The sequence below is a fragment of the Rhinopithecus bieti genome, unplaced genomic scaffold (genome assembly GCF_001698545.2).
Source record: "Rhinopithecus bieti isolate Rb0 unplaced genomic scaffold, ASM169854v2 scaffold_2339, whole genome shotgun sequence".
NCBI classification, from domain to species: Eukaryota; Metazoa; Chordata; class Mammalia; order Primates; family Cercopithecidae; genus Rhinopithecus; species Rhinopithecus bieti.
Window position 1 is genome coordinate 2,491,897 of NW_016803819.1, and position 12,537 is coordinate 2,504,433.

Consider the following 12,537-nt stretch of genomic DNA (forward strand, 5'->3'; position numbering starts at 1 on the left):
AATTGAAGGAATTCCCATTTGTAGCTCTTTTCTGTGTAACAGGCTATGGTTCTCATCTCCAAAGCAGCTGTTTCATGGAGGCAGCAACTCTATCATTAATAGCACTGTGGCTTTGGCATCAGACAAAACTGGACTAAATTTGTGACTCCAGTTCTTACCAGCTGGCTGACCTTGGGCAATTTACTTGACTTCTCTTGAGGCTTAGTTTTCTCCCCTATAATGTGGTGCTTGAAAATGAGACTTCTTTTCTAGGGTAACTTTGATTAACACATGGTAGACAGTCAATTAACTAATGTTGTTATAGCAGCCATGATTATCATTATCATCCTCATCTTCATCATTAATAACCTGGGCCAGGATTTTTTACCTATTTGGAAGACATTTAAAATAAAAAAACTTTTTTTAAATGTAAAAGGCAGTTTAGAGACCTGAAACTCATGCAGAAAAAAAAAAAATCTGTATTTCCTTTATGTATTTTTTTCAGATAAGGTTTTGATTTTTTTATTGAACTTTATTTCTGAAATATTCTTATTACACAATGTTTGTGCATTTAATGTAAGTATGTATTATTTTAGGAGTCTTTTTACCCACTGTAGTTATAGGTAATCTTAGGCTGAATTTGCTCTTTCAACTTGGAAGTAGAACAGAAAATTGTGAAATAATAAATGTGAGAATAGAACATGAAGTGAATAGGTGACAATTTGAAATAGAACACATGAGTTTGTTATTTTGCTCTTGCACTTAAGGTATTTGCTTATTTATCTGTATCATTTGACCAAAAGTCTCACCTTATAATGATTTATTAACATAGACCAATGTTCTGTAATTTTTAACTCACAGACTATAATTGATGCCAAACTGGTATTGGTGTTGGTGTCGCTGGCCTTTTTATGAGCAGTTTGATAATTGACAATAGAAAACAATTTATTAGAAGGCAATATTTAACTTATAATCTGTAATGAATTTTTTTGTAATTTTTAACTGATGAAATTATTCCATCCTTTTCTTTAGTTGTATTACATTATGTGAAATGGTCTAGTGACTTTAAACTTTTATGACTGCAACCCACGTAAGAAATACTAATTAGCAACTAGTATACATGTAAATTAGTATATGTAAATGAAACAAAGGTTTTCACAAAAAAGTACTTATATGTAGTAGTCTTTAATTACTTTATAGTTCTGCTTTGTATGAAATGCTGATTTCACCTCACAATTTGAAAAGCACTCAACTACTCTGTAATTTTTTTTTTTTTTTTGGACAGAGTCTGACTTTGTAGCCCAGGCTGGAGTACAGTGGCATGATCTGTCTCACTGCCACCTCTGCCTTCCAGGTTCAAGTGATTCTCATGCCTCAGCCTCCTGAGAAGCTGGGATTACAGGCACCTACCACCACACCTGGCCAATTTTTGTATTTTTTTAGTAGAGACAGGGTTTCACCATGTTGGCCAGGCTGGTCTCAAACTCCTGATCTCAAGTCATCCACCCGCCTCAGCCTCCCAATACTCTGTAATTTTTTATCGAAACTTCAGTTCATTTTCATTTAGACTCTAAGCAATTTAAATTTTACTAATATTATTTAGACAGACCAGTAATACCTATTCAAGGTGTTCATTAGGCAGAGGTTGACATTTTGGCATCAGTTATAGATGATCTATAGAGACAAAAACTAGATGGCTACAAATGCAATTTCATCCTATTCTGCACTTGGGTAATTTTTTCTCTGATGTCATTCAGTGAAAAAGATCAGTTTTCTGTGAAATTACTTCGTGAAGCCTCTTAAATATCAGCCTATATTCATCTTCACATGTGATTTTCAGTGTGCATATTTATTATGTTTTCCTCTTTTTTGTTTAGTTAAAGCAGTCCTTAAGAAAAGGGAGTATGGATCAAAGTACACTCAGAATAATTTCATCACTGGAGTCAGAGCAATAAATGAGTTCTGCCTCAAATCCAGGTAATTTAAAAAAAAAAGTAGCCATGTGCCATATCTAAATAATCTAAATAACTTTTCCTTTATTAGAGTGTGTTACCTGCTACCATCCATATATGGAACATTTGCTACTGGCTCCTTAAAATGAATAAATATTTTATTCAGTCAAAATGTTAAAATTATTAGCAAACTAAACTGAATCCTGCCCCAGCATTAGCAATTCTAGTCTTTCTTAGTTTCTTAAACCCACAATGGTAAGTTCTTCAAAACCTCTCCATAGGAGTTAAATTTTAAGTCATTGGTATGTGACAGAATTCTCAGTAAGATTATTTGCATATTTGTATGTTTGACTTTTTTGGTTTTTTGGCCAGCAGAGTTGAGTACTTAATTTAGAGTTAAATTTATATTCATGCTCCCAACTGTGGTTTCTGTTGAATATAAATTATTTTTACTACTTTCCAATATCTGTTATTATTAATTTCTCATATTTATATTTATTGAAATTATGTTAGTCACAGATTTAAACTTTTCTCCTTCCTTTGTGTGCCAGTTAAAGAAATCAGATGATCTTTTCTTCAGTCTTCCTCATTGTCACAGCCACTTTGGTATATATCAAGAAATAGGTATTCCTATAATTTTTAACTTCTATAACTATTACATCAACAACCAATTATAATCTTGATTTAGTTCTCACAAAAATTTTGTGAATTAAGTGGATTAGGCATTGCTGTCTCCACTTTAGTAGGCCAGGATGAACATAATATAAGATGTTAGTGATTGACCCAGCTCATTTAAGTGAGTCAGTGACAGGGAGAACTAGAATATGTATCTTTTGAAAGCTGATCCATACATTTTTACTAACATGTGATGGCTATTGATGTTTTTTAAATCTAGGTTTAATTTCTAGAACTTGATAACATGACATAGTCACAGACTTTTTATTTATAGGTTATTTCATTGCTTTTACAAAATTTCTATAGGAAGATCCATGATTAAATATAGAATGACTATTTAGCAGTGACTTGATGAATATGTAAGCCTTTCAGAATTTAAGAAAGGAAAGGAAAATAAATAACATGTAATTGACATATACTCTTTATGACTTCATACCTTTGAATAGATATTACCACTTAGTATTAATCTACATATAAACAAATAATGACTGTAAATTTTTAACTTAAATTCTTAAGTAGAGGGATGATATTCTAATCCATGTTCTTTCTTCTTCTTTTTTTTTTTTTTAAGACAGGGTCTCACTCTGTTGCCCAGGCTGGAGTGCAGTGGCACAGTCGTGGCTCACTGCAGCCTCTACCTCCTTACGCTCCAGTGATTCTCTGACCTCAGCCTCCCGAGTAGCTGGGACTACGGCTGTGTGCCACCACACCTGGCTAATTTTTGTATTTTTTGTAGAGACGGGGTTTTGCAGGTTGCACAGGCTAGTCTCGAACTCCTGACATCAAGTGATCCACCCACCTCAGCCTCCCAAAGTGCTGGGATCACAGGTGTGAGCTACCACACCTTGCCTATTTTTCTCTTTTTTTTTGAGACGGAGTCTTGCTTTGTCTCCAGGCTGAAGTACAGTGGCATGATCTTGGCTCACTGTAACCTCTGCCTCCTGGATTCAAGCTATTCTCCTGCCTCAGCCTCCTGAGTAGCTGGGACTACAGGCAGGCACCACTACACCCAGCTAATTTTTGTATTTTTTTTTAGTGGAGACGGGGTTTCACCATGTTGAGCAGGCTGATCTCGAACTCCTGACCTCAGGTGATCCACCTGCTTCGGCTTCCCAAAGTGCTGGGAATGAGCCCCCATGCATTACCTAACTTTTCACTTTTTTCCCATATATTAGAGATGGCAGTGGTGTGCCCATAGCAGATAAAAATATAAACATTGGTGAGGGAATTGAATCTCTACATATTATATTGTGGTGTCTACACTGAGCATCAAGAGTAATTTTTTTTCACTGTCTCTAGAATATTTTTTGTATACAAAATGTCATGTTTAAACTGATCTTTAAAAGCCATTCACATCTATATTCCTCTAAGATGGGGATCAGTGTTGTTGCTTTTATCTGCCCATAGTAATCCTCTTTAAGTATATAAACTATATGCACTTTGTCTGAATGAATTCAACATGTTTCTTTCTCTAGTGATCTAGAACAACTTCGAAAAATCAGACGACGAAGTCCCCATGAAGATACTGAGTCTTTTACTGTATACTTGAGATCAGATGTGGAGGCAAAGTAAGAACATAGTTCTTTCAGAATAAAAGTGCAAGCCAAATTTTGGATTAATAAAATAGATTTTAGACAGATCCAGAATGTTTTAAATGACTTTTAAAACAATAGTTTTGTATTTGCAAATTTGTATATTTGTGAGTTACTAATATGTACTCATTAACTAAATATATGTCATAATGTGTAAGAAAATTTGCTGTTGAATTTACTCTAATTCTTTAGATTTCATTTGGAAAAGTTCCTTAAGTTCTTTATGTTTCTCTGAAAGCATCTTATGCTTTGTTATAAGATTCTCATTAGAGAATTTAGATTTAAATGTGATGTCAATAAGGTCATTAAAATTGTTCATTGTGGTGACCATGTGTGTATGACAGATCTTTGGAAGTTTGGGGAAGCCCTGAAGCTCTTGCCAGAGAGAAAAAATTGCGTAAGGAAGCAGAAATAGAATACAGAGAAAGTAAGTATATTCAATTTAAAGTCAAGTTAATTGAAAAGTAACTTGTAGGTGAGAACTGTGCCTGTAAGAACTCTCTAGTGCTAGCATACCTGTTGGCCTAGTAGGCTCTGTTGCTTCCAGCAAATACTAGTTTCCGTTTTGGGATTCAATTATTTCACAAAAACAGGAACTGTGTTTTTGTTTTCTCCTATATAGCTTTTGAAGATGATGAGAGGAAGAGAAGCTACAGTTTATCATTTTTATAAGGCATATAACTATCAGAACTTATCATCTGGTTTGAAGATTATACTTGTTATAAAAGTGATAGAATAGGAAGTAATTGCTGTATTAGTCTGTTTTCACACTACTACAAAGATACTACCCAAGACTGGGTAGTTTATAAACAAAGGAGATTTAACTGACTCACAGTTCCACATAACTGGAGAGGCCTCAGGAAGCTTACAATCATGGCGCAAGGAGAAGCAGGCACGTCTTAACATGGTGTCAGGCGAGAGACAGCTTATGTGTAAGAGGAACCGTCAAACACTTATAAAACCATCACATCTCGAGAACTAAGTATCGCAAGAACAGTATAGGGGAGACCGTCCCCATGATCCAGTCACTTCCCACCATGTCCTGTCCTCAGTACGTGGTGATTATGGCTATTATAATTCGAGATGAGACTTGGGTGTGGACACAGAGCCATATCATAGCAATTGCTTTTTTACAGAAAGGTCTATTAACTCAGCTACATTAATTAATTCAGCAGGTATTTATCCAGTACCCACTATGAACAAGAAGCTGTACTTGGTGTTTGAAATGTATATGCAAGTAAGACTCTTAGGAGCCAGGTGTGGTGGCACATGTCTGTAGTCCCAGCTACTTGCCTGTAATCCCAGCTACTCAGGAGGCTGAGGTGGGAGGATCACTTGAGCCCAGGAGTTTGAGACCACCCTGGGCAACAAAGACATAAATGGGATGATACCATACATATTGTTGTACATCTTGCTCTTTATAGATACTGGTGTAATCATAACTGTTTTCCATATCTACATATAGAAATATACCTCATTCTTTTCAACAGTTGTATAGTACCCCATTGTATGGATGTGGCAAGATTTATGTTCTTCAGTTTTTCACTGTTACAAAGAAGACATCAATAAATATTCTTATTTTTTTAACATGTTAGATAATTGTGAATATTTACGTAGGATTGAGTGTTAGTAGTATAATTTTAGGATCAAATGGCATAGGTATTTAAAAATTTGATAGATCCTAAAGAATTACTCTCTGAAGGAAATATGGTACCAGTTTACATTTACAATCACAGTGTATGAGTGTGACTATTTTTTCATACCCTTGCCCATGCTGGATATTAACAAGATTTTAACTTTTTTGTGTATTTGATGGGCAACAGATGGTACCTCGTTTAATTTTGAATATCTCTGACTGCTACTGAGGTTGATTATCTTCTATGTGTATTGGTTTTTCTTAGTTCTTCTGTAATAATTTTTATATGTTTTGTTCACTTTTCTATTAGATTGTGTGTCTTTTAAAATTGATTTAAATAAGTTTTTGGTGGATTTTAACCAAAATCTAACCACGTTAGTTTTATTTGTTCTAAATATTTTCTAATAGTCTATCTTGAAATTTGGTTTTCCCTCTTTTTAGTAGGGGAATTTCAAACATATTCAGAAGCGCAGAGAAAAGTATAATAACCTTTTAATGCCCATCATCTGGCTTTACAGCTATCAACACATGGCCAGCCTTGTTTAATGTATATCCCTCTCACTAACCTTCATTCTACTGGATTACTTTGAAACCAGGTCCAGACATTGTATCATTTTATTTATAAATATTCCAGTATATATTAAAAGGTCAGGATGTCTGTTTTAGTTAGTTCATGTGATGGTGTTGGTTGAACTGTTTTAGAAAAGTTAACTATCCATTGCCGGTAGTAAGCTGTCAGTCTTAATAATCCTCTCATTTGCCCTTTGGTTGAAGATCTAGGATGTTCTCGAATAGCTTTAATTCTGACAAAGAAAGTGATTGACCTTCTGTTTATGATTCCTTTCTTGGCAAAATTGAAAATGGCGTGTCTCCTTTCAGCTAATCTAGTCAGGAGGAATAAGGAGTATATTTGAGATTCTTGTGACCTGGAATATATAACATTAAATCATCTAGATGTTGAATAAGTGTAGTTTTCCTTGTAAAATCCAAGTTTTTAAAATCATTGGTTTGGCATTTTCAAAAGTTTGAAGGAGACAGTGAATCCTAGTATCAAAGGATTTTGGTGTCAGAAAAGTTGTTGATTATCTTTTTTTTTTTTTTTTTTTTTTTTAAGAGATGGGGTCTCACTGTGTTGCCCAGGCTGGAATACAATGGCTATTCTCAGGTGCAATCATAGTGAATTATAGCCTTGAACTCCTGGGCTCAAGTGATCATCCTGCCTCAGCGTCCTGAGTAGCCAGGACTACAGGTGTGTGCCACCATGCTTAGCTGACTATCTTTATCCACAGATACGCTAAAGAGAGCTGCACTTAAATTTACAGAAGTGGAGTATTTACTTTCAATGGAAGAAATACATACCAGGGACAGGTAGTCCTGGAAATTCTGATATACTATTCAGTTAATGGTTTCCATTGAGTTTCTTTATAGGTAATACAGGTGCTAATATGGGATACAATCAGATAGGGCATATTCCATTGGGGAATTAGATATTGCCAGTGCAGTTATATAGTTCTTTTACTATTGGGCACTTATATATGGTAATGTGTGAGAATTAAAGTAGAGATCTATGTGCTAGTATTTATGAAAAATGTATACATATTTTTCTTTAATAATCAGGCCAACTTTATCTGTTAAATGACTAACAGATTTTATTGAGCATCGTGAGGGTTTCTCAGAACAGTATGATTGCTGCTATTCCCTTTTCTGATTTGATAGAACAATTTATTTTTTAGTGTTCATACTTCTTATCAACGACATTGATTTTTATTAGTATTAGAAAGGGACTGCACTTGCCTAGGGTTTGAGAAGTTAATAAAGTTTGCCTTGCATGGCTGTTGAAAGCCCTAAGTTTGTTCCTTTTTTTTTTTCACCTTCTCTTTTGGTTTCTTGACAGTGCATTGCAATTTAGTTTTTCCAACATGAACTGACTGCCAGTTCATTTTAATCTTTCTTATCACCCTATTTTTAACCTAAGGCCCTTTAACCAAAGAGAGCATAACGGTTCCTTCGGCATTCTACATCAGGGTCAGTGTCCACACATTGTTTATTTCTAGCAAGTCTAATTCTAAAATTGCCTGTCAACTCTGTGGGGTTTTTTTGTTTATAGTTTTGGATTTTAGTGTAATCAATTTTACTAGAGGATGGCTTCCTAGATAGCTTACAACAACCTATGTCCCTGGCTCTTAATAAATAACTTTTGCTGGTGTTACGGAATCTGTCTTCAGTAGCCAGAGTTGACAAACTATGGCCCATGGAACAAATCTGGTCTACCGCCTGTTTATGTATAGTTTATAAGCCAAGAGTGGTTTTCATATTTTAATGACTGACAAGCAAAAGAATAACAATATTTTGTGACAGATGAAAATTAAATGAAATTTAAATTTCAGAGTCCACAAATAAAATTTTATTGGGATGTAGCCATGATCTTTTATTTACATATTGTCTATGGCTGCCTTTGCATATCAACAGCAGAGTTGAGTAGCTCCAACAGAGACCACATGTGGTGCTCCTGTCACTTTGCACTGCTGCTCAGTATACTATAATTCAGTAACAGTTATAATTCAATAGTTATTTCAAATGTCATAGGTATCCTTGTACATGACCTCTTTTTTTTTTTTATGTATGAGTGCATGCCTATCTGGTGAGTAAGAAAAGTAGACATCTAGTGTTGTGCTTTTAAGTCACAGTTGAGCATGGATTATTTTTTATTGAATTAGATGGCAAAGTACTGTGCCTACTATGCAGTGACACCATAGCTGAGTTAAAAGAATATAATATATGTTGACATTACTAGATTAATCAATCATGATAGTATTCCTAATTCACAGGAGTATAATAGTCAGAAAAACTAGAAAATTTAAGATGGAATCTATTACAGCAGAATTTGTTCACAAAAATAGAAAATGAAAATGAGGCTGCAACCAAAGTTGTGATTTCTGAGTGGCTTATTAGTCAAGCAAAGAAAGTAGTTTTCTAATGACAAGTAAATTAAGTCCTGTTTAATTTGAGCAGCTGAAGAAATATATCCAGGACAGTAGTCTTTAGACAAGACTAGTTGCTTCAAGAGTTGAGGACACTGGGGACAGACAGCAGTAGTCAATTAGAAAGCAAGGCAAATGATTTTGAATGATCTTCCTTGGCTCTTGATAAGTTGACCTATGTACCAATACTATTTGAGGAGTGAGTGCTGAGTTTGAAGAGACTGAAGAATTACCCTTTGTGAATAGTCTGTGTGGAACAACCACAGGCAAGAATTTTTTTTGTTTGTTTGTTTGTTTTGTTTTTGAGACGGAGTTTCGCTGTGTCGCCAGGCTGGAGTGCAGTGGCATTATCTCAGCTCACTGCAACCTCCGCCTCCTGGGTTCAAGCGATTCTCCTGCCTCAGCCTCCCGAGTAGCTGGGATTACAGGTGTGTGCCACCATGCCCAGCTAATTTTTTTTTTGTATTTTTAGTAGAGATGGAGTTTCACCATGTTAGTCAGGATGGTCTCGATCTCCTGACCTTATGATCCTCCCACCTTGTCCTCTCAAAGTGCTGGGATTACAGGTGTGAGCCACTGCGCCCAGTGACACAAGAATATTTTCAAAGAAGATGTGAAAATACTAATTCAGTAAACCTGATGTGGAATCTTACCTAAGATGTCTTACCTAGATGGTGGTGGTAAAAATATGTGTAGAGCAGAAAAAGCCTTAGTTGGACAAATTTATAAAGCTTGTGAAAACATAAGATGTTTAAAGCCTTTTCATTGGTAGATGCTTCGCAGAAAATATTTGTCATGAGTAGGAACTTTGTGGAAAATACTTAAATCTCTTGTTTGCTATTGAACCAGTAGTATCACCTTTGAACTTGTGGACTTAACCACTGAAAGAAATAGAAGCTGATTATCCTGACTTGTCCATCTACACTGCATTTCAATGGTTTAGCAGTTTTACTGCCATTTTCTGAGCTCAGGATTGAAAAATTCAAAACTGAAATTTTTCTGAATAAGAAGACCTACCTGTCAACCACTATTATCAAACACTGAATGGCTTAGAAAATTAGCTTTTGCTGCAGACCTTATATTTCTTAATGCATTCAATGTAAAATTACAGGGGAAAGCAGTGTTTAAATACAAAACTTACTCTGCTATAAAGTCATTTCAACAGTAGATTCATTGTTTGAATTAAATGTCAGTCAGCTTTATGTACTTCCCATGCTGTTAGAAGTTTAACAGAAGCACTCAGATCCGCAGTGGCAGTGGCGTGTCCTGTCTGCGGAGAGCCAGGCCAGAGACAACGAGCAACGCGTCAGAGAGCGCCAGGGTGCGTCCCGAAGCCACCTGCCCTTCCGACTGCGGCAGCTGCTGACCCACCGTTGCCATGACCTGCAGGAAAGCCAAGGAGGAGGGCAGTTGGAAGAAATTCATCTGGAACTCAGAGAAGAAGGAGTTTTGGGGCAGGACCGGTGGCAGTTGGTTTAAGATCCTTCTGTTCTACATAATATGTTATGGCTGCCTGGATGGCATCTTCGTCGGAATCATCCAAGTGGTGCTGCTCACCATCAGTGAACTTAAGCCCACATATCAGGACCACATATCAGGACCCCACCAGGATTAACACAGATATCTCAGATCCAGAAGACTGAAACTGCCTTTCATCCTAATGATCGCAAGCACTGTGAGGCGTATGTGCTGAACGTAGTTAGGTTCCTGGAAAAGTGCAAAGATTCAGCCCAGAAGGATGACATGATTTTTGAAGATTGTGACAATGTGCCCAGTGAACAAGGAGACTTTAATCATGAATGAGGTGAGCGAAAGTTCTGCAGATTCAAGCTTGAGTGACTGGGAAATTGCTCTGGATGAAATGACGAAACTTATGGCTACAAAACTGTGTGTTATTATAAAGCTCAAGCAAGTTCTAGGCTTCAAACCTAAGCCTCCCGAGAGTGAGTTCTTGGAGACTTACCCAGTGATGAAGTATAATGAGTATGTCTTTCCTGTTCAGTGCACTGGCTAGTGAGAGGAAGATAAGGATAAAGATGGAAATGTGGAGTATTTTGGACTGGGCACCTACCTTGGTTTTCCTCTGCAGAATTATCTCTGCTATGGCAAACTCCTGCAGCCCAAATACCTGCATCCCCTCCTTGCTGTACAGTTCACCAACCTTACCATGGACACTGAAATTTGCATAGAGTGTAAAGCGTATGGTGAGAACATTGGGCACAGTGAGAAAGATGGTTTTCAGGGATCCCTTGATGTAAAAATTGAAGTTAAGAGCTGATCACAAGCACAAATCTTTCCCACTAGCCATTTAATAAGTTTAAAAAAAGATGCAAAAATCTGTTAGTCTTGAACAAAACTGTCATACGTATGGGACCTACACTTAAAGCATAATCTATGTGCTTTACACTTGCTTTCTGCATTTATCGGTTAGAATGTAGTTAATGTAAACTAAAGTGTAGCAATAGCAACAAAATATTCTACTGTAAGTGACAAGAAAAATTGAGCCTTGGGATGTGCTAATTTTTACTGTAAATTATGATTTCATAAGTGACTTGTAAGGAGTGTTTCTGGCCTCTAAGTATTGCCTCCTATATTTTATTTAGTGTACAGTACTATAGGTGCATACTCTGGTCGTTTTTCAACCCATGTTTTATCGTATCTGTTTTGTAATTTATGTGAGCAGGGTTTGCTGTCCAAGGTATAAATATTCAATGGGAATAAAACTGGCATGGTTTATTTATTTATTTATTTTTGCTCTTTCAAAGATAATGGCCCATCATTGAGCATTTTTAAAAAATATATCAATGTGTTTTAATCTGTTATGGTTATCACTCTTTTTTTTAATTATACTTAACGTTCTAGGGTACATGTGCACAATGTGCAGGTTTGTTACATATGTATACATGCGCCATGCTGTTGTGCTGCAACCGTCAACTCATCATTTATATTAGGTATATCCCCCAATGCCATCCCTTCCCCCTCCTCCCACCCCACGACAGGCCCCGGTGTGTCATGTTCCCCTTCCTGTGTCCAAGTGTTCTCATTGTTCAATTCCCACCTATGAGTGAGAACATGTGGTATTTGGTTTTCTGTCCTTGCGATAGTTTGCTGAGAATGATGGTTTTCTAGTTTCATCCATGTCCCTATAAAGGACATGAACTCATCCTTTTTTATGGCTACATAGTATTCCATGGTGTATATGTGCCACATATTCTTAATCCAATCTATCATTGATGGACATGTGGGTTGGTTCCAAGTCTTTGCTATAGTGAATAGTGCTGCAACAAACATACTTGTGCATGTGTCTTTATAGACGCATGATTTATAATCCTTTGGGTATATGTCCAGTAATGGGATGGCTGGGTCAAATGGTATTTCTAGTTCTAGATCCTTGAGGAATCACCACACTGTCTTCCACAATGGTTGAACTAGTTTGCAGTCCCACCAACAGTGTAAAAGTGTTCCTGTTTCTCCACATCCTCTCCAGCATCTGCTGTTTCCTGACTTTTTAATGATCGCCATTCTAACTGGTATGAGATGGTATCTCTCATTGTGGTTTTGATTTGCATTTCTCTGATGGCCAGTGATGATAAGCATTTTTTCATGTGTACGTTGGCTGCATAAATGTCTTCTTTTGAGAATAGTCTGTTCATATCCTTTGCCCACTTTTGATGGGGTTGTTTGATTTTTTCCTGTAGATTTGTTTGAGTTCTTTGTAGGTT

General features: G+C 36.4%; 1 protein-coding gene and 1 pseudogene across 1 annotated transcript in view; both read left to right on the forward strand.

Annotated features, from left to right (window-relative positions):
• The window catches only part of SLC30A9 (solute carrier family 30 member 9), a 109,182-nt gene that overhangs the window by 29,344 nt on the left and 67,301 nt on the right, over positions 1-12,537 (forward strand). Inside the window, exons 4-6 of the mRNA XM_017854767.1 lie at positions 1,857-1,956; positions 4,082-4,174; positions 4,543-4,625. Of these exons, the coding sequence (XP_017710256.1) occupies positions 1,857-1,956; positions 4,082-4,174; positions 4,543-4,625 (276 nt within the window). The remainder of the gene's footprint in view (positions 1-1,856; positions 1,957-4,081; positions 4,175-4,542; positions 4,626-12,537) is intronic.
• LOC108516991 (sodium/potassium-transporting ATPase subunit beta-1 pseudogene) lies at positions 10,054-11,144 on the forward strand (annotated as a pseudogene).